The sequence below is a fragment of the Acanthopagrus latus genome, chromosome 20 (genome assembly GCF_904848185.1).
Source record: "Acanthopagrus latus isolate v.2019 chromosome 20, fAcaLat1.1, whole genome shotgun sequence".
NCBI lineage: Eukaryota > Metazoa > Chordata > Actinopteri > Spariformes > Sparidae > Acanthopagrus > Acanthopagrus latus.
The window spans coordinates 13,387,891-13,409,123 of record NC_051058.1 but is presented as its reverse complement, the minus strand read 5'-3'; the positions used below and the strand labels follow the sequence as shown (position 1 = coordinate 13,409,123).

General features: G+C 43.8%; 2 protein-coding genes and 1 long non-coding RNA gene across 4 annotated transcripts in view; 2 read left to right on the top strand and 1 right to left on the bottom strand.

Moving 5' to 3' along the window:
- The window catches only part of LOC119009994, a 42,428-nt gene that overhangs the window by 5,710 nt on the left and 15,485 nt on the right, over positions 1 to 21,233 (top strand). The gene's annotated exons all lie outside the window — the stretch shown is intronic.
- Positions 1 to 21,233, bottom strand: part of afap1l2 (actin filament associated protein 1-like 2) — a 39,992-nt gene that overhangs the window by 4,383 nt on the left and 14,376 nt on the right. Inside the window, exons 3-12 of one of the 2 annotated variants that reach the window (XM_037081785.1) lie at positions 18,090 to 18,155; positions 15,130 to 15,221; positions 6,916 to 7,027; positions 4,682 to 4,738; positions 3,998 to 4,212; positions 2,414 to 2,593; positions 2,209 to 2,295; positions 2,012 to 2,096; positions 1,814 to 1,918; positions 951 to 1,162 (exon numbers count right to left, since the gene is read on the bottom strand). In XM_037081785.1, coding sequence (XP_036937680.1) covers positions 951 to 1,162; positions 1,814 to 1,918; positions 2,012 to 2,096; positions 2,209 to 2,295; positions 2,414 to 2,593; positions 3,998 to 4,212; positions 4,682 to 4,738; positions 6,916 to 7,027; positions 15,130 to 15,221; positions 18,090 to 18,155 — 1,211 coding nt within the window. The remainder of the gene's footprint in view (positions 1 to 950; positions 1,163 to 1,813; positions 1,919 to 2,011; positions 2,097 to 2,208; positions 2,296 to 2,413; positions 2,594 to 3,997; positions 4,213 to 4,681; positions 4,739 to 6,915; positions 7,028 to 15,129; positions 15,222 to 18,089; positions 18,156 to 21,233) is intronic. The other variant, XM_037081786.1, reaches the window with a different exon arrangement.
- LOC119009993 (kelch repeat and BTB domain-containing protein 13) lies at positions 11,300 to 14,634 on the top strand. Its single transcript, XM_037081787.1, has one exon. It carries the CDS (start codon positions 12,449 to 12,451, stop codon positions 13,955 to 13,957), a length of 1,509 nt encoding a protein of 502 aa, XP_036937682.1. The 5' UTR covers positions 11,300 to 12,448; the 3' UTR covers positions 13,958 to 14,634.

Here is a 21,233-nt window from a genome sequence, read left to right as displayed (position 1 = left end):
TAGAAACTGAGGTAACACCGAAGTGAATGAGCATGGACTCTGTTACCTCTAGATGGTTCCAAACCAAAGTCCAGTTGGCATTTTCTTTCCCATTAGATCAGCAAACAACAAAACCTGCCTTATTAATATAAAGCCAACTGTTTCCACTCTGCCTCCATCAAAGCTCTGAGGCAGAGGTCAAATCGAAAACAAACCCTTGACACATATTTCACAGAATGCAAATAGGTTGTCTGTTTCCATGGACCTACTTCGTGAAATTAGAGAATCTCATAACGGGGGGGGGGGGGCGGCATAAATGTGTCAGACTGAGCCCTCAAGACTAAACATGGAATTCCATTGCCTATGACCAAATATCCACTGTAGCAGGGTGGTACTGAAAGGCTAATGAAAAAGGGCGTAGCATCGGTCCCTGAAATCCCAGTACACCCACACCCTACACACACACACGCACACACACGCACACACACGCACACAAACATGCAGACCACCCTTCGGTGCACACGTATATGACACATGCCAAGTTTGCTGTCAGCAGAAAGTGATTTCCATGAGGTCATGTCAGTGTTCAGGGTTCCTATAAGTGGCTGTGTTCCATTTCTCTTTTCAGAGCGATGCTGATGTTTGCTCTTGCCGTTCCAGGCGCGTTAGATTTCTGGTGTTTTCTCCCACAGGGTCATGCTGAAGTAAGCTCTCATGTGAGGCAAACAACAGCAGATATCACGGTCCCCACAACTCCTTTGGCATACACTTTTGTCATGCTTGTAACCCACCAGATCACAGCTGACAGCCTTCACTTTGGTTACAGAGTGTCAAACCATTCATTCAGCAGCAGCTGGGGAAATATTTGCACTACCAAACAACTGTAATTGTATCCAGCTTTTACAGTCGTAGCAATGATGGAAGTGACTACTAGCCTACATTAAAAACTGCAGAGACGGCGGGTTGTCTACCTCTAAGGTGGCCAGCTGTGTGCCGTCCATGTCGATCCTGAAGGAGTACAGGTGCTCGGGGCTGGGGTCGGGCAACACGCTGCAGCCCCCCAGCGTCACAGCTGGCTGGCTCACTTTGTTCTTGCCCTTGTCCTGGTAAAACCACAGCTGCCCGTTCTTGATTAGACACCAGCAGGTCCGCCATTGGCTGTTCACCAACACGTTGAGGTAGCCTGGCAGAGGGAAAGGAAAGGTAACGTCACCGCGAGGTACCTGTTTTCTCTGAGCATCTCATACTGTGTTGTCTTGTGAAAGCAGAAGACAAGTTTAAGGCCAGTAGACCTCACCAGCGGCTACCTTTAGCTGTGTTTCCACTGCACAAACTTACCTCATGGACTAGGGAACTTTGGAGGAACTCTGGAGGAACTTTGGAGGAGCAGGGTTCATTTGGTTTCAAATTAAATTCCAGAGACTTTATTTTACACCCAAGAAAGTCCCTGTTTGGGGGCACTTTGGGGGCGGGGCTTACAGCAATTGGTTGAGTACTCCCTGCATTTTATTTCAGCCATCATTTTGTAAAAAGACACATCAGCATGAAGTTAGAGAAGAAAAAAAATATGACAGGTGGATCCATGACCAATTTTGTCGGTCTTGGCACACAAAAATGCAATGTGTGAAAAACAGGCCAAACCTTTAGTTCCACCCAATTATGAATACTCAATAAAGACCATTAAGGCTGACATGAAATAACCACACATGGAGACCTTCAGCAGAAATCTCTTCCTGTAGGAATATCATCGACAGGAGCCAAAGAACAGAACACAGACTGTGTCCAAGGCTGAGAAGTTCACCTGAGATGACACACTCAGGAGAACTCTGCTTACCTGAGGTGTCCACACATTTCTCTGGGCTCTCTAACGAGGACGGTTTCTTCTTGCCGATGTTCATGAGGTTGCTGAACTTCAACCCTGCGCCATACTTTTTCTTCACTGTGAACATAAGGAGCAGGAGAATGCTTAAATGATGCTCGCAGCAGCAGCATGTGCCTAAACCCATGTCTTTGGACAGGAGTAACGACTCACCATCTTTGTTTTCGGGAGTCTCGGCGTGGCTGTCGGTGCTGCTGCCACTCTCTGACGCCACCGAGTGTCTTTCGCTCAGCTCTCCCTGGAAGCAAACATCAGCATTTGGGTCATTTCGCATGCGCGCTGACAAACTCCTCGGACCAACTGCAAAGTTGACAGGTACTCTAAAGCATGAACGCTCAAAGTAAGTCCACCTTTGTACAAATGAGCCTCGGCGAGTCGGACACGGAGTGCTGGGAGTCACAGTTTTCGGCTGGTTTGGGACTGATCTCCTGAATCACCTGTTGAACGGAGAAGAGGTTGATTTGTGGCAACACCGAAACCGCACAATTCTTCTGAAACTTGAGCAAAGTTGAGAAATAAACCTTCCTCCACGTGTCACTTGTTGGACTGGCTTACCTTCAGCCACTGCTCTGTCTGCTCCTTGCTCTGCAGTGCCAGCACGATGGCCTCTCCTCCCACAGGTATGATCTTCAGTTTGTGCTCTTTCCTCTTCAGCTGCTTCTCCTTGTAGACCACGCTGCAGCCCAGCAGACTCACATCCAGCAGAGGCGTCTGCTCCTTGGAGCTCTTGTAGCACTGAAGGAGATGGAGATAACAGTTTGGTGTATTTGCGGTAAATTGTATGCTGTTTAATAAGTATCAATAACAAACAAAGCAAAGCAGTGTTAGAAAAAGGTTTCCAGTCTCTTGTATTTATTCACAAATCCATGCGGGTCCATCTGTCATGTCGCTGACCGGGACAGTTTTGTTGTCTTGTGGATTATTACACGTTTTTGTAACACAGCATATAAATATTTACTCTTTCTGATATAACACGAGTCGTGACTAATATTGGACCACACCTGAGGCCAGATGGTCAATTATTGAAAGGCTTTTGAGGATGAGGAAGTGAACCCAGCCAGTCATATGCAAACAGATGTAATACATTTAAAATAGGTCGTACTGGTACTTTTGGAAGTCGTGTCGTCAGTCAAGAAAATAATTTTTCATAACAGATGTTTGACATGTCACAATGTCAATGTAAGAAAATCACATTAAGTTAAGAGAACAGTTGGAAATAACGGTAAAGAGGCTTGTTCGCTTTTATTTCTGAGAGCCAGACAATGTGACATACGTGCGTTATTTATGGCGCTAACATCAGGAGGTCATTAGCCCAGCTAGCATAACGATTAAGTTTTTGAAAAAAACAAACAAAAAATATACAAATATTTTTGCATTTAGCACTCTAGCTCTGTACTTCAATGTTCATTAACTGAATTTTTGACCACTTGGGGGCAGTGCAACAAACTGTAAACCCACCATCTGATAAAGGTGATATGGCGAATATATTAGTGAACGGATGCAAAGCAGCATTAGCGATCATTCAGGTTTGCATTTGTCTCTTCTTCTGTTAACCCCGTTTTGGTCCCCAACAACAAGACGCGAACATTGTCTGCCATTCTGTGCTGGGCAGCTAGCTTAGCCTACAGCTTGTTTATCAGAGATTTGTAATGATAACAGCTTCCTGTCACATAAATGTAGTCACTTTCTTCACTGTCAATACAAAGTAGGCTAAAACTAGCCTTACTGCAAATCTATGAGAGTTTCTTAAATGTTTCAATAGTCTCTTAAGTTTCCCAGTCACAGGAGTAGGATTGTGCATTTTGCCATGGCACGGGCGAGTTTCTTTCTCAGGCCATATGAGTAGAATACCATAATAGACCGCGCTACTACTACATGTATTTACAGGTTGATTTAATGGATTTTCATTTTCCACTCCTAAAAATAAGTTGCAAAACAAGGAGAGCTTGTGCCAGCTGGACGTGGACTTTGAAATGTATTTTGAGGATTTTGTTTGTTTAAACATTTTTCCACATTGAGTTACATAAAACTGTTATAATTACAAACAAATCCTTCCCTTCATAAAACCCTCTGTGCTCGTGACAGTGATTGCTGCGTACCGAACTTTAACTCAGAATTTAACACAGTCTTGTTACCCACCAGCAGGCGGTGTTCTTTGATGACACACAGCTGCTTGGCCCACTGGCCCAGCCACTTCTTCCTCCACAGGAAGGCGCAGATGCGGGCGTCCTTCATCAGCTCGATGGACGCCTCGGCTGATGGCCACTGGTGCTGCGCCGACGGCGACTTCCCTCTGGTCACCGGCTCCTCCTCATCGTAGGACTCGTATGAGCTGCTGACCGCCTCCCCGTCATCTGAGAAAAACAAAAACAAAAATCAGAAACTCGATGCTGTCACTGAAGAAACTGAAACACACAAAGGTCACAAAGGGGAGGGGGGTTAAATGGTATGAGTGGATACACGTTAAATGAGTTTGGATGGCCGATGATGTCAATGGTTTCTTGATGCTGATGATCTTCTTGAGTGGGAAGTAATCTTCTCGCAACAGTCAAGGCTGCAAATAAGCTGTTTACAGATTAATGGTGATGGTAACAGACAAAAGAACCCAAGATATGATGCAAAGGAAAACAGGAAGTTGATAAGATGGGACTTGAAATTTAGTTCGGCTGTCTGCATGCAAGGCGATGGTCATGCCGGACAACGAGGGCTGAGGACATGCCGGTCGAGGGGCCGTGCACATTCTGGCTCATGCCTCAAACAGCTGCAGGACCGAGACATGCCGTGCACATAAACACACACAACCAGTGATGGAGAGGTAGCTACCCCTGTTGATAACAGCATACACCACACTGTCAGAGCTGTGCACTCGCATCCAGGGCCCTGAGAGGAGGCCAAAACGTGGAGGAAGAAGAAGAAGAAGAAGAAGAAGAAGAAGAAGAAGAAGAAGAAGAAGTTTGGAAGATTGCAAGAAAATCAGGAGGGAAAATATCTATTTTTCTATATTCACAGAAAAGATGAATGCAAAAAAAATCTTTATGAATTGCAGCATATGACAACATTAAAGGGCCATTGCTTATTTTCTAAACGTTTTCAGGATTCCAGCATAGATCCACTCACGTAACATTCTCAGCAACAGGAAACCAAATGAAGTTGTTTTGTCAAATAGGCCACCTTTCCAAAATCCTTGACAATTCTTCGGGCTTTTACGCAGAACTTTGAGGATGCAGGAATTGTGCCTGATCAACCTCATCATAATGTGTCATTACTTGCAAATAACCAAAAGTATGTTTATTGCTTACGTCAGAGATGATCAGGTGAGGCTGTGAAAATGATAACATGCGTCCACTGACACACGTCACACACACTGACAGTATTCTCAGTGGCTGTGCTATAGTGATATATACACACACACACACACACACATATTCAAATGTATTTACCCCAGCCCGACACATGGCGTATGTCTTGCAGTGCTAGTAACCGCTTTCTCAGAAAACCAGATATTTTTTCCTGTAGAGAGTCTCAGCCTTTTTCTATTATGGTTAACAGCTTAAAGGTTCGGGTTTTTCTGAAGAACAGACGCAGCAGTTTTGGTCGGAACTTATTGTTAACATATATATGTGAAATACCACAAGATCACAGCAGTGGAAAGACATTTACATTAACTTAAGTGCTGTTTGTAAGTTTGAGGTACAATTCAATTCAGAGGGAAACATTGCACAGTTTCAGATCTACTGAGAGATTTAGATTAACAATGTAAAATATTATCAAATTAATTATGATGCAGTATTATAATAAAATAACGCTTTCTTAATCCCTGAGTGGAAATTCAACACCCAGCAGATAAAAAAAATGCAACGTAGTTAAACAACTTTTGCCAGCTTCAACATCAAAGTGTTAAACATGCGAATGCATCAGTAATTAATGTCCAATATTAATTATATATAATATAATATTCTGAAATGGGCCATACTGTTCAATAAGAACTTTAACATTTGGTACTTAAAGTATATTTTGATGCCAGGCATCTCCTTTTATAAAGAGTCTAGTATAAAGAGATCAAGTTCATAATGAAATGTGTCATTAAATGCACCAAAATTGATACTTAAACTAAATCTATCAATTAATCAATAAATACAATGTGTATATAGATATATCTAAAAAAACATAATAAATAGATATTTCTGCTTTAATGCACCTCGGTATTGATCTACTTTCCCTTTCAAGTTTACATCTTAGGCAAAATGGAGCTGAGACATCTGTTTATGTCCCAATTTATTTATCAACGAATGCCTACATTTATTTCTTAAATTTATTTCTGGTGCATTATATGGCATATTGATTCATTTATTTAGCCTTTTAAATGACTCTTTATTAATTTCTTAATTTGTCAGCTTTTGTTCTCCATACGTTGAGGATGAGGTGAGGTGAGGTATCTTTTTGTGGCTGTGCAAGATAAACAACTGCATTGAAAGTAGTTTTAGTTTTGTTTTCTTCTGTGCAGTAGTATTTAGAAACTGTCATAACCAGATAAAAGTTCATAGTTACACCTTTAAGTGAGTTAAAGTTTAATGCCTCACTTCCACACATTTTTTACCTGGTGAACCACCAGCTTTTCCGTGACGACACGGCGTCAAACGACGTTCGTCAAACAAAAGGAACACTTCCTCTTTCACAATGCGACTGCAGATATTCTCCTTTCACAGCGAGGAGAGTATCAAGTATTTAATTGGACAATCCATCAGCTGGGCTTTTTGCTGTGAAAAAATTCTTGAGCCAGGGCGATTTGATTACAAATTCCAGGAAACGAACACGAGCCAGAAATTTTCAGCAGCTTATTTAAACTTTTTTTTAAGCTCTTGGTAATGACTAATTCTAACATTTACTTCTCTGAATCTTGACTTTTAAAACTGTAGACAGAACAGAAAGTGAGCCTGAAATGCACAGAAAAAAAAGTAAAATCTGACCCACTATATATTCTCTATATAAAGCTAACATGTTTGGTCATATATCAGATTTATGTATGCAGAGTTTGTGTCTGAGCTGCCAGTTCTTACCATTGAAGGCCTCCCCGTAGGGCTGAGCCTCCTCGTAGTAACTCTCCGAGGGGTCTATGCAGGCGTGAGCGGGAGTTGAAGGTAAGGGGAACGGCTCCCGACCGACCACGCCCTGACGAAACGGGGAAAAAAGAGAGAGGGGGTTACAGAATTTATCATTCCACACTGGCACACACACAGTGTCAACATGTAAACCACCACTCCCAGGTCAAATGTATATACATATATATATATATATGTGACATGCGTCTGATCCAGCTGTGTCGTCAGGACTAAGTAGGGAATTCCTCGTGTAACCAATCCCTCGTCTGACCTGGTGCACCAGAGGGTTACATGCCTGCCTTTGGGGGAAGCACGTGTGTGTGTGTGTGTGCATGAGCGTGGAAAAGAGAGAGAGAGCATGAATACGTGTGTGTGTGTGTGTGTGTGTGTGTGTGTGTGTGTGTGTGTGTGTGGGCCCTGTGGCTTTCCTGAAATCAATCAGCAGTCTGGCTTCACTTCTGTCTTACTTCTCATCTCCTGTGTGGTACCGACCGTCTGTCCAAACCTTTTCCAATGCTGCTGGAAACTACCCGACTTTCGGCTGCATGGCTCCTTGAGTAAGACTCATTCATTCAGAACAATCTCTATCACTTTTGCACTAAGTTAAAGACGGTTAATGAGCAACATAATCAACAGTCACGGGTGTTGAGATGAGTGTTTAGAGTTCAGCTGAGGCTATGCTCCACTACTATATATATGTATTTTTTTTCGCTTTAACTTATCATTATGAAGCCTTAAACCTCACCAAGAAGACCATTAAACACTGAAGGATACCTCCGGAGTTTTGTTTTTCAAACTTCTATGAAATGGCCACAGGGTTTGCTGATTCACATATCCACATACGTGGTCATTTGTTGAAGATTCTGGAGAAATTCTGGGGAAAACTCTTGTCAGATCCAGTGTTAATACCTCTCAGGGATGCAGTCACACCTCGTCAGACAAACACAGTTCCCTGGAATTGAGGAAATTGGCTGACAGTAGCTTTTCTGTGACCGATTACAGCATGTTAAAAAGTTGATTCATCACACCCACGTCCACCTTCCTCTCTCTGTGCGATTCGCATCGTCGGATGTTGATATTTCTGGTGCTTTACAGCCCACCAGCCGTGACGATTGGGAGGGCTTTTTTCGTGATGGAAATACATTCTTCATGCCCTCAACCTGCGACCACAAGCCTCAAGTTATCTCACATCTATGGTGGCAGGCAGGAGATGGCAGATATGCACGTTTTTCTCCTAGTACGTACCAGAAGGAGACAGCGATCTCTGCATTCTTTCCGGTGTAAAGAGAGAAAAATGAAGCTTCAGAGATGGGTGATCCCCTCGAAGGAAAACACACATGCTATGACACCTGAGGACACCACTCGTATATTCATATTGCAACAGTTTGATGCTGCTGACTATATTATTAAAAAGTTTTCTCAAGTGAACTCTATGAAACCCTGCAAGTTGGGGGGGGCACAAAGCGATTTCTTAACCATGTCTGACGTTTCCTCCCACTGCTGATCCGGACACGCCGTCTGCTTTCCTTCATTTTACCCTGAGATTCCCCCAAGGCCGTCACATTCTCCGCAAGATCACAGAAATATGAAATATAGCCCCTGAGCAAAAAGAGAAGCCGCATGCATCATCGCGGGCAGCGCCTGAGGGGAGGATAGCTCTGCGGAGGAAAAAAAAAAAGCAAGTGCGTTTGCGAAAGTGAACATCATGTCGAGATCAGAGTTTGGTTAATTGAGGTGCGGGGAGCAGCTGATCAGAACTGCTTAGCTTCTCTTTGGTGTCCAATGAAGGAAAAGCTGTTCCCTCTATGCAAAGACACTCCACTGTGGGCAGTAAAATGTGGCAGTCACCAGCCTGTGGTGGGTCTTCAGATAGTTGTGCTTCAGTGAAGTCTTAGGGAACAACACAAATACTGAAAATCAAATCACGTCTGTCTGTTTGCATAAAACTGATCATTTCTGATGTGGGCTGTCGAAGACAGTCAGATCCCAAGAAAAACAGGGAATCCCCTGCTCATGAGCCCTTCTTACCACCATGTCGCATCAGCGGACTAACAGACTTCCAGTAACACGTAGCAGATGCCGAGATCGGTCAGAATAACTGGCGTCATGTTCGCGGCACCGGCACACACTCGCAGCGACCGTGACTTGTTTGTGTGATTAGACCCGCGGAGGAGAAGTGCGTGGGACAGACAGAGATGTTATCACCGCGGTTTTTAAGGAGCCTTACATCAGTTTCACATTACGGAGCTGTTGAGGATTTTTTTCATAATGCAAGTGTCAGCAAATACATGCATCGGGATGTTTCAGCGTTGCAGTTTTCTCTCTTCAAAATGATGCAAACATGAGAAAATACTTTTTTTAAAAAAGTTAAGCGACGAAATGTAAACTGAGAGGCTACACTTATCTGTTTTCCTTTACAGCACTTAAAGATACAATATGTAGCATTTCTTGCAGTAAAATGTATAAAAACAACTCAATGTTTTCAATGCTTAAGTTGTTTTGCGCTTCATTTGGACGCCTGTTGCTACATCCTCCAGGAGAGAGTCAGATGGTGAGGAGGGAAGTGACTAAACATAACGTGAATGAAACTTAAAAACATTACCTCATCCGCGAGCATATGTCAAATAGATTTTCATCAGGATTGCTCAGAATACAACAACAACTCCCGTGAACCCATGAGCTCATCCTCCACTCACGTCTTTTGCTTTGCTGTGATTGAGTGGCAGATATTACACGCTGTGCCTTTAAAGTACTACCTGGGCCTAACATCAGCCAAAGTATTAGGCCAAAGTGCGAGCTTGACACACTTTTTAATAACATTCAAGGGAACATTTATCGCTTTTGATGCCATTTGTCTAATTGTCTAAAAAAATAACTGCGAAATACATATGTCAAATCAAACATTATGGTTATGTCATGTGTCAGAGCGGTCTTAATGAATAAAGGCCGTGCTCACAAGGCAGCCATTTTCTTCTGATGTAATGCTTGAGGTTTGGAAGCTCAAATGTCCCACTGCTATGCTCCCAGGTTTTAAAGACAAATTGATGACATTTCAGCTCTTTCTGAATGATCTTCAACCGGAATGACAGATTGCAAAAATCCAGGGGGACACAGCCGTATTTTGACGTAGAACAGAGTATTTGATTACCTGTTAGCGCTCGACCACAGCAATGTGATAGGAAAGGCGCACATTAACTCAACTCAACCAATTTGGTTAGCTTGAAAAAGGTCCCTCAAGTTTTTCACTATCCACCACCCTTTCAGTCGCTGATCAATCGCGAAGAGGTGAAAAGATAACACTTGTCAGTTTCCCTGTGTTTACGTGATTCCTACAGCGATATCACACTATCCCAGCATTCGAACTTACCACCATTACATCAATGGTAAATGGCCGCCAAGTGAATCTGGCCTATTCATCCAAGCTAAACAACCTACTACCTTTGGATGTCGGGGCTGCACACAGACAGACCATTTTAGCACGACAAAACAAAGGAGCCCCATAGATACTTTAAATAAGTTCAGGGGACAGAATTAAACTTCATTGGGTTCTTTCAAACGAAGGCCCAGTCTTATATCTTGATACAGAACAAGATGGACGATGCCATGAATCACGGAGGAGCAGAGTGGAATCAAGCCAGTTGCACAATAATGGAAACAAGCAAGCCCTCTGGATCAAGGAAGCCAATGAAATATATGTCACCGACATTAACATCGGCTGAATACTTGTAGATTAATAGTAGAGCTCTTTGATGATGGCAAACTAGTTAATTGAAATGATAAACGATTAAAAAACAAAACAACCTATAGGGATTAATAATAATTACAGAAGAATTTATTTGCTAAACAATAACATTAAGAAGTTGCAACACAGCACATTATGTCATTTTGTGGTTTTGGATTTGACCACAAACTGGCTTAAATCTATTTAAACAAGCACCATAGAGATTCTTTTGCGAGTGTGTGACCCCGGAAGTAAGAGAGACAGCTACAACAGCTCAAGGGGCTGACAGGGACGTCGTAAGGCAAAGTGATCCTTCTGAGAAAAAAAGAGAGGCCATAAAGTGTAGTGCACACACACACACACAAACAGACAGACAGACACACACACACACACACATACGCACACACACACACAGTGTAAACTGCTCCACAGTGAAAGAAAAACAGCAGTCCAGGCATCTGTTATTAATTAAAACAAAGAGCCAGGCATTCCAGAGCAGCAGCAGCAGCCCCCCGGACCGCCCACCCACCCTTATCTCCATCTTCTTTCTCTTTCTCCCTCAGTTTAAAAAACAAAACAAAAAAAAATGAAATCTGTCTAAGGAGGAGCACATTGAGCCATTCCACAGAACAGCTGGACTGATATGAAACAGAGAAGGAGAGGGGACATGCCAGGTGTAATTCTTTTTCTACCAGAAGACTGCAGTCACTTCAGCTCCTTCCTTTCACTTCCCACACACACACACACACACACACACACACACACATCCTCACCACAGAAACATCGGGCAGAAGGAATGGATCGAGGAGTCAGAGCATAAATAACAAGGAGCAGGGGTGGCTCTGTAGGAGGAACAGGGGTGTGGTGGAGGGGGCTTTGAGTAAAGAGTGGGAAAAAGAGCCCAAAAAACGAACGAGTCAGAGGAACATGGAAAATCCCTGGTTCCCATGCCAAGAATCTGGCACACACACACACACACACACACACACAGACAGTGTATCTGAGAGCCTGCTGGGAGCTCAGAGCAGAGGAGAAGGTAGTGATAAAAATAATCAGCGTGGCTCAGCTTCGGAAAGCCAGATTGGGGAGAATTCTCTGGGCTTTCTTGCTATCTCTCTGACACTTGTAACATACTTTCTTTTTGGTCAGAAACACCTACATAGGATGAAAAAAGTCTTCTAATTGTATTTGAAACAGCTGCATTGCATCTTGGGAGGCAGAAAAAGCTCACACGATAGTAGCACATATTCATTTTTCCATTATCTTGTCTTCTTGGGAACACTTTAACCTCCTCGAAAACCTTTCATCTCTTGGGTTGCAGATTTGAGTTTTCCCCTATTGTATGTTGAAATGCTTACAAGGAAGGAACCAATTGAAAGTGTATAGTTAAAAAAAATATACTCATGTTAAACCAAACTGGATCTAAAGGGACAAAAGCTGGAAGACAATCATGAATAATTCAGCAAACACTTAAGCAAACCGGTTATACTGTGGTTGTGATAATCACCACTTGCCTGCAGCCACATTACCGCTTACTGTGCATGTCAACAGTTTTCCTTTCCCTGCCTGACGCTTGCGAGTGGCGCAGCTGCTATCTATAGCACCGCTCTATTTTCAGACCGTGCAGACAGGACGCAATGGAACCCTTGCAAACCTTTATTTACCGGCCACTTCTGGGGAAAAAATGCCTCATCTACACCCGAGGCACACACTGTCTTGTCACTTGAGAGCCTGTTTAAGGAAGAGGAAAGACCCGGGGTTTAAGAGATCATGGAAGCGCCCGAAGGCCTGGAGGTCGACCGGGATATTCATGCCGAGAATGCAACCCTCGGTCGGGAGCGACAGGCAGGCTGGGTGAGAGTGAGGGTGGAGCAGAGCTGGTTCACCGTGGAGCGGGCCTTGCTGGCGAGTTCCAGCAACTACTTCCACGCTCTCTTCCACTCTGGGATGGTAGAAAGTCTCCGGGACGAGCTGCACCTGAAGGGAGGGGTGCGTGCAAGGGGCTTCCTCATCGCCCTCGCCGTCTGCAGGGGCGAGATTCCCACTATCACCGAACCCGATGAACTCGTCGAAGCTGTCGAGTGCGCCGCTTTCCTACAGGTTCCGTGTTTGGTGCAGCATCTTTGCGACATTATCGACTCGGACAACTGCCTCCTGCTTTACCACGCCGCCTCCATCTTTGGGGTGCAAGCGCTCTTTCACAAGGCAGCTCTTTTCCTTTGTGACGCTTCTGAAGATCTTAAGGAAGTGGCAGAGAGCACAATTCCTGAAGAACTCATTGAATACTCTCAATCATTGTCCCCTACTTCCTATATTGCTATAGGCACACACACGCCTTCAATGGAGCTGCTGGCCGACTCCTTCAGGGTTATTTGCTACCTTGATGAAAAAGAGGGAGAGTGGAAGCATCTGACGAACCTTCCGACTCTGTGTAGCACGTCCATGGCTGGAGTGGCGGTGCTTGACAATCGACTGTACATTGTTGGGGGAGTTTACGGTTATGGCAAGGACACGGTGGACGCCAGCTTCTGCTACAATCCCGAGTCAGGGGTTTGGACTGCTCTTCCAGGTCCCCAGCAACCAAGATTTGACTTCACTCTGCTGGGGCATGATGGACGACTCTATGCCATTGGTGGAGAATTCCAAAAGCGGACCATTTCCACGGGAGAGACTTACGACGTTGGGAAGCGAGAGTGGACATTTATACAACACGCGCCAAGGCCTGTAGCGTCCGCCGCTTGCGCTGTGGCAAGACGGCGGATGTTCGTTTGCTTCTGGAAACCACCAGACACCACAGATATCTATGAGTACATACCAGTGAAAGATGTATGGAAACTTGAAACAACGATGATCAAACCTCAAAGCTACGGCCACTGCATGGCGGCTCACAGGGACAACCTGTACGTGATGCGCAACGGGCCTTGTGACGACTTCCTGCGCTGTCTGATGGACTGCTACAACATCACAACGGGCCAGTGGACAGCCATGCCCGGACACTACATCAACAGCAAGGGGGCACTGTTCACCGCGATGATACGAGGGGACTCCGCGTTCACAGTTAAACACATGCTGACGCTTGAATACGCCATCGCCGGGAACGTATGGAAGCCCCGCAGGCAGATGAAGGGGTTCCCAAAGAGCGGCTCACTGTGGACCTGTTTACTCAGGCTGCCCAAGACGGGACCAGTCACACCACAGCTGGGCGCAGAAGGGAAGGAAGATGAAATGTCTTTGCCAGACACATCTGAGGGATTTGAGGAAGCCGTACCGCACCCGTGAAATGACTGCAAACCTGAAAAACAATGCCACGTTTTTGAGGGGAAGTGTCTAAGAATAAAATACTCTGGTGACTGCATAGTGACACAAGTGTTCCTCGTTTCAGTGCCTTCACTTTTCACATGCACTCACGCTTGCACACGTGCTGACACTAAGCATTTGTTCTGATTAGCAACAGCTGCTACTGTAGTTTATGTTAGAGGGAGGCCACTATCCGTGTGTGTGTGTGTGTGTGTGTGTGTGTGTGTGTGTGTGTGTGTGTGTGTCCAAAGTTCAAAGGCACTGACGGGATGTTCTAAACCCCTCGTTCGACATTTTTCCTGAAGTCACACTGGGCCAATTCAGGAGTCCACCGGCCTTCCAGTCGACATAAAACACACCACAGCTCTCTCACACACTCTCGGATACTCACTTCCACAGGTTTCTTGCCCCCTGAGTGATTAAATACCTGTTTCTGTGGGAGAATATGTTTCACGTAGCCTCAGGGTTGTGGCTCTGAGGTTTGTGGGAAATGCTTTTGGCTTGTATGACCGCAGACTGCATTTCTTTTAGTATATTAAAAAGCCAATTTCCTTGGCAAGATGTGATTTCAAACAATACTTTATGTTTATCTTTAGTTATACTACTTACTGTCACTTTAAAAGTGGCACTGTGTAGTTTTAGAGAAACTAAGAATTGTAATATTTACAATATTAATTAGGCAATAATACACACTCAGAAATATGTGTTTTCTCCATAACTGAATAAACAAGCTGCTATCAGATGAAAATAAGGTTTGAAGCTACAAAGGTGGCGGGGTCCGCCAAATCCAAACAGTATGATATTCTGTTGTCCTTAAGGTCAGTTTGTTTATTCAGTCATAACATTTGTTTATTATATTTATTGAAGCATAAATAATAGGTCAATTTAATCTTTGGATAAAAACGTCTTCCCTAAAACTGCATACTGCACCTTTAAGTTGGAATTTGTCCTTGGGCTCCTTCTTTTTATTGTTGAATATCATACTTTCCACTGAACTTTCCCATGTACTTCATCGAGTTCAGCAGCCCTACTGGGGTCAATTATGCTATTACTATTACCGTCTCAGTGGCAGAGGCTCAATAAGCAGTGTGCGCTAAGCCAAATCATTTCACATGATAATCCACTCTAATGAAATCGAGCTGGTAATCACTTACTGCTCTGGGGGGCGGCAGGTCGGGAAGGCTCTTCTGTGGGACAGGGATGTATTTTCCGGCTTTTCCATTGACCAGGGTGTCTGCTCTGTCATCTGGGTCATGAAAACACGGAGAGGAGTGGGAGGTCAGTGCGTGACAGAGATCGTAACTTGCACATTTATACTGACTGTTGTGAAATGACTGTACAGGATTTAAGGGATAAACGAAAGAAAACGGTTCATGTCATTTTTTTCCCTTTTTTTTTTATTCAAAACTATTTCCAGATGTCCAGATGTCTCCTATACATATCACCACTTCCTGGGATCCCCAACCCTCACTGTGAGCACAGACCCTTCATTGTTACGATTACAGTGACCACATAACCCAAATACAGGGGAGGCATTTGTGTGGTAGCAACAACCCCATTACACAAAACACACACAAGATCAAGATAATTAAAGAAGACATTGCATTTACAGGATCAGCGAATTTGCCCTTTCATTAATGATGGCCATAGCTCAGGTGTTTCGCTGCAGGGTGGGGTGAGGTACTGATCCACAGTCAGTGTGTTACCTGCAGTAGGTGACAACGCTCTGCTTCCCTGTCGGTGCTGCACGCTGCTTCTCCACACAGGGGGAGAGCTGACAGGTCATCTACTGCGGGTAACACACTGACTACACTTGAGCATCATAACAAAAGACACATCTGAAAAACTGTTCTTTGATTTTTGATCCATGAGGTTTTGTATTTGTAAAACTTTCCTCAAAGCAAGAAAAGCGAATTTGAAAGTTCTGGATGTTAAGTTTAGGGGTCGAACAGGGACTCAGGGGTGGGAAACGATACTGGACCACTAAACCAGGAAGCAAAGAGAAGTTAGAAATGTTTCCAGTCAGGCTAACAACCTTTTTTGGGTCTGAAGAGGCGCTATCTTCACTTTTCCTGTCAAAAATTTCAGCTAGAGTTAGCATTCAGCATTCCGTGCGTTAGCTAGTGAATAAACAAACATTTTATCCCTCGTCCATGGCTTGAGCCTTGAGCTAATATGTTTTTCAGACCTTGTTGGCATGACCTGTTAATCATTGAAAGGTGCTCCTAAGCAGATTTTGTCACCTTTGGACAAAGTCAGACTAGTTCTTTTCCACTGCTGATGGTATTTCCGCTAAGCTAAGCTAAGCTAAGCTAAGCTAAGCTAAGCTAAACTAAGCTAAGCTAACGCTTTGCTTCAGCTGGAGCTTAATGTTTAGCCAAGAGGGAGATGCAAGTGTGGAATCCTGTTTGCAGGAGAGCAAATAATGTTTTCTCTGTTTTCTTATCTTGGCATCCTCAAGCTCTTGAGGTTGGAATGATTATTGATTGATTGATTGATTGATTGATTGATTGATAGATAATGATTATGATTATTACTGCTAACACTGTTCACTGGCCAATGTTTGCTGCATTCCTCTGTCCCCTTTCACCTAGTTTCTACTTGAACGCTGATGTGTGGATCTACATAAAAGTGCAGAGCTTGGACACAGTCACGTATCCATTCATTTATCTCTGTCTCGAGCATGAACTCGGCTCCACAACATCCTTTAGATAGCGAAAAGACAAGTGGATCTCATGACTTTGTTGCTCAGGACTTGTAAGTTGAACTGAGGTGTTCCCACGGACAGAACTTGTAAGATAACTGCAAGGAAATCGTCTTGTTTGACTGACAGTGCTTCAGCAGGGTCTGACATGTCTGTCACTGTAACATAACGTTCAGGTTAACTGCATGATCAGTGGTTAAGGGACCTCCACTCTCGCATCTCAGCCCCCTATTTCCATCAGTCTCTGCGAAAGAAAAACCTGTGGCTTTGCTAGCGTCGCTGCTGAAAATACGTGTGTTAAGTCTAGTGCTCGCTGAAACCACATTCTTCAACTCTGTCCAAACAAAACAGGTCAGTCTCAGATGGTGAAGAAACAGACAGGAAATGGGGGTGAGAGAGGTGGGGGGAGCTGTGGCAGGGTGGGCTGCTTGTGGCAGCTTATTCTGTCTTTTGTCTGCTGCTGACTTGAATTATGTCAAACTGAATATGAGGTGCAACAACACAACAAGTGTGAACTTATGTTTGACCCACTTGGACAACCTCCCACTACAAGTAGGAGCCTTTTCAAACATAAAAAAATGTCAGATTAAACATGTACTCTGATACTTATTTCAAGTAGACTATCGCATAATTGAAAGGAATGTAAAATGACTTGACTTGCTGGGCTATAATGATTGACTCAGACATGCTAACTAATTGGATGAGTCTCTTCTAACAAGATTGAGGGCTCTGTGAGGCTAAAAGGGGAGACTGGGGACTATTGTAACAACTTTTGGTATTAATGTCATTACTCAAAATCCTCTTGAACTATTTGGATACAATTTATTGTAGGTAACATTGTTACAACTGCTCCCCGGGTTTCCCCAGATTAGGCACAGCAGTGCTTTTAAGCTAAATGCTAAAATCAGCGTGGTTACATAGCATGTTCACATTGAAAGTTTGCACTTGATGATCATTTTGCAGGTATATAATGTTTTAACCATGTTCTCCATCTTCAGTATAGCATGTTAGCATGCTTACTAATTAGCATCAAACACAAAGTACAGCTGAGGCAAATTGAATTGAAGGAATGAGTCAGTGTGTTTGGGCAGATTAAAAATGTGACCTGATAATGGTGCACGATGAAATAAAGGGATCATCAAAGTTTATATATTAAATTATATGTGATGGCAATCCCTCCAGTAGATGCCGTGACAAAAACAAAAATGTGAACCTTATGTTAGCACGGGCTGACCAGTGTTGCTGTCTTTAGATCTAGCATGACTAAAAATGCTTTGCTACGTCACTGCCCAATGTTTTCAACAGGAAGAATAGATTATAGATAGACTTAATTTCACATACTGGTTAGAAAGGAAATCATCACCAACTGTCAGTATCACACTTCTAAGTGGAACCTTTTGAAACTCACACCTTTGGCGTCTTTGTCCTTCCCACCAACAACAACCTTGTTCATGTAGATGTACTCCTCGTCTGCACCTGTGACAGAAGAGACACCAAAAGGTGGTTAACAGAAGACACGAGCATGCTTCAGCACAGGAAGTTTTACTTTTTGGGTTGTTACCACGGACACTGTGTTAAACTGAAGAAACTGAATTTAAATACCGCTAGACAAATATGTGCCGTAAGTTTCTGTCTGTAGCATTACATTTAAGGTAAAGATATTCTGCCTTAGTCCACGGCTCTGATTGGTCGGCTCTCACAGGCCTGAGCAGGCACTGGTCATCTTGTCTCTGCATCGGTTCTGCAGGTGTGCAACATTGGCCACTTTGGGGGCGGGGACTGAAGGTTAGTGACATCACAACCTTATGGAAGACAGTTTCTGAAAACTTAGTCCTTGCTTTTCTCCATGGATTTTTTTTAACTTACTATCTATAAAAAAATATATGCTACAAAAGCTCATGTAACTATAGCAGCCTAAAACGCTCACTATGGTCAACAGCTTTGACAAAGACCTCTCAATGTATCGTACACAATGCATCTTCACTGGATACGATCACTAGCAGAGCGTGGATACATTGCTTAAGATTGAATGTATTTGTAACACCGATCTGAGAATCTGACTCCACCTTAGTGCCAAAAAGATTTTAGTCATATTTGTCAAAAGTCCAGGATTAAAGGGGAACTTGACCCAAACAAGTGGCCCATTGTGCCGACAGATGGGCCCATTATTGACACCCACTTTCACCGTGGCTGGCATTCATCGGACATTAGTCAGAGCGCTCCTTGCCCGCACAGATAGAGCACTGTGTCACGTGTGTCTTTGAAGGTTTGAATATTGTTCCTGAGACCGGTCTGGACTTCCAAAGGGTTTACGTTACAATCAAAAGTATGGTTTAGCTTTGAATTTTACTCCCACTCAATATCTGCATGCAATTTACAATCACAAAGACGAATGAGGCCCATAAGTTTCTTTTTATCCAATATGGGCATAAAAAAGTTCTCAGAGTCAGAGAGCGTGCTTTCAAATTAAAAGTGAAAATCAGAAAACATCGTAATAATTGAAGTGGTTTCCTGTGACGACAATAAGAGCACAAATTAGTTAAATTGCCTGATCAGCTCCATCGTCAGAGACCGGACTTGACTTCTCTTTGCACTCCAGTGTAAATATTTGCATGTCAGCATTAGCAATGGTATCATTTAGGAAACAAGGGGAGATGATGAAACCTCGTGTCATATGCCCGCCGCTGAAGTCAGCTCGGTGAGAAAAGGACTGTATTTGGTTTGATGCCGGTCCTAACATGGCGGGGTAATTACAAGCTGGCGAGGACATCGCCATAACATTGCCACATAAACAGTTAGAATGAATGTCTTCACTCGAACAATAAACCCTGTGGTTTTGGCATCGCAGTTTCCAGCTGGTTACTGTAACCTGTTATGGGAATTTGTTCCGGAGAAGGGCTGTTTCATTGAATTAAATATTTCAGCTGACTAAGACGATACCCCGAGAGGAAATCAAACAGAGCTCTCGCATCGGGCTGATACTCTGGAGAAGCTCCCCTCCTTTGAAATGGATATCGTGAGGTGAAACCAAACAACAGCAGAGTGAAATGATGTTTTGCCTGTACAGTGAAAACAGATTTTTCAGGGAAACAGGGTTTTGAAATGCTATTTATAAACTGCTGCTCAAAGGAACTGAGCGTCCCCGGAGGCTAAATGCAGCTTCGGAAAAATGATACAGCTTGGAGCCAGGAGAGGAAGTACAGAGAGACGAGTCCAGGACCTGAACATGGAAAAGTGCGACTGCTGGAGTGTGTGTGTCAGTGTGTGTGAGGCAGAGGGAGACAGGGAGGGAACAGCGAGACCCAAAATGGCTTTTTCAATCAAAAAGTGTCAGTGAATGCAAATGAGTTGGATCAAAAGCTAAAAAGTTCGCAGCTTATAAAAGCTGAGATGTACGAAGGAGCAGCAGCAGCCATTCGTTATGCCCAATTAATCCCACACCTAGGGGCTTAAACTTGGACGTGGCCCCTGTGCAGCACCGGTTCACACAGTAACTAACTCGACTTCCAGGCACCGTCAATCACAATCGGCCCACCAGCAGTTGCCACATTTCCATGTTTAGTGTCAGAGCCAGTGAGCAAGAAAAACAAACACGTCTTCGGCTGTTTGACGGGTCGCGTTGACGGGGCCATGCACCGCCCCAAGACGAAGCAGGAGCCACTTTGATTCTGATCATGCGGCTCGCTTGTAAGCGTTGTGCTAATAACCGCAAAATCTGATCATTTTTGCAAGGGAAGTAGAAAATGCAGGCAGAAATATTTAATTCGCCCGCCGCAGTGTGGTTTTCAGCCACCAAAATGGGATAAATGGTCCCAAATGTATTTGTTAATAGAAGCCTGCGAGAGTATTATTATAACATGGTGGTTACGCAGAGTTTGCAAGAGCAGAATAATACCAGAGCTGGCTGCTTGATGGCTCCTCTCAGGGCCAAACGGCCAACAGTGTAAGCTCACTGAATTGTGGGAAAAGGCAGCGCACGGCCACTTATTGCATAAGGCGCTTTGCATCGAAAGCTCTTAAATGCAAAGTTGTCATTATTTGTGGTTAGACCTCAGCCAATTAAACTGTCATGTAATCACAAGCCACAACATCAGGAAACAGGAGGGAGGAACTGGGGAAATGTTTTGGACTACTTACTTCTTTTGAAATGACCACGCTCGCAGATTGTTGCTAATGCGGCACCTTCAGAAGATAACATATGTGATAACGGGCCGTGCCTTCAATTCAACGCGCCATCAGGGCCTGAGAGTGTGCCAATAAATATATTATCAACCACAAAACATTTGCTTATTTTGCCTATCCTAGCACTGCAGTGACTCTCCAGGAACCTTCAATGGAGGCAAATATCAAGTCATAACAGAGCAGGCAAGATTTTATCACTGAGGAATGAAAGATTGTATTACAGCAAAATACCCAAAGACACAAGGAATCTAGTGTCTTTGAGCGCTGCGGTTTACACAATCAGACAGCCTTGTGGGGAAACTCAAGGGGCTTTTTTTTTTTCAGTTCACTCATTATTTCTCATTTTTGGGGTATTTGCAATACATTTCCACT

Bases quoted from the DNA above. Each gene is read 5' to 3' on its own strand.
- LOC119009993 (XM_037081787.1), top strand. From the start codon at position 12,449: ATGGAAGCGCCCGAAGGCCTGGAGGTCGACCGGGATATTCATGCCGAG.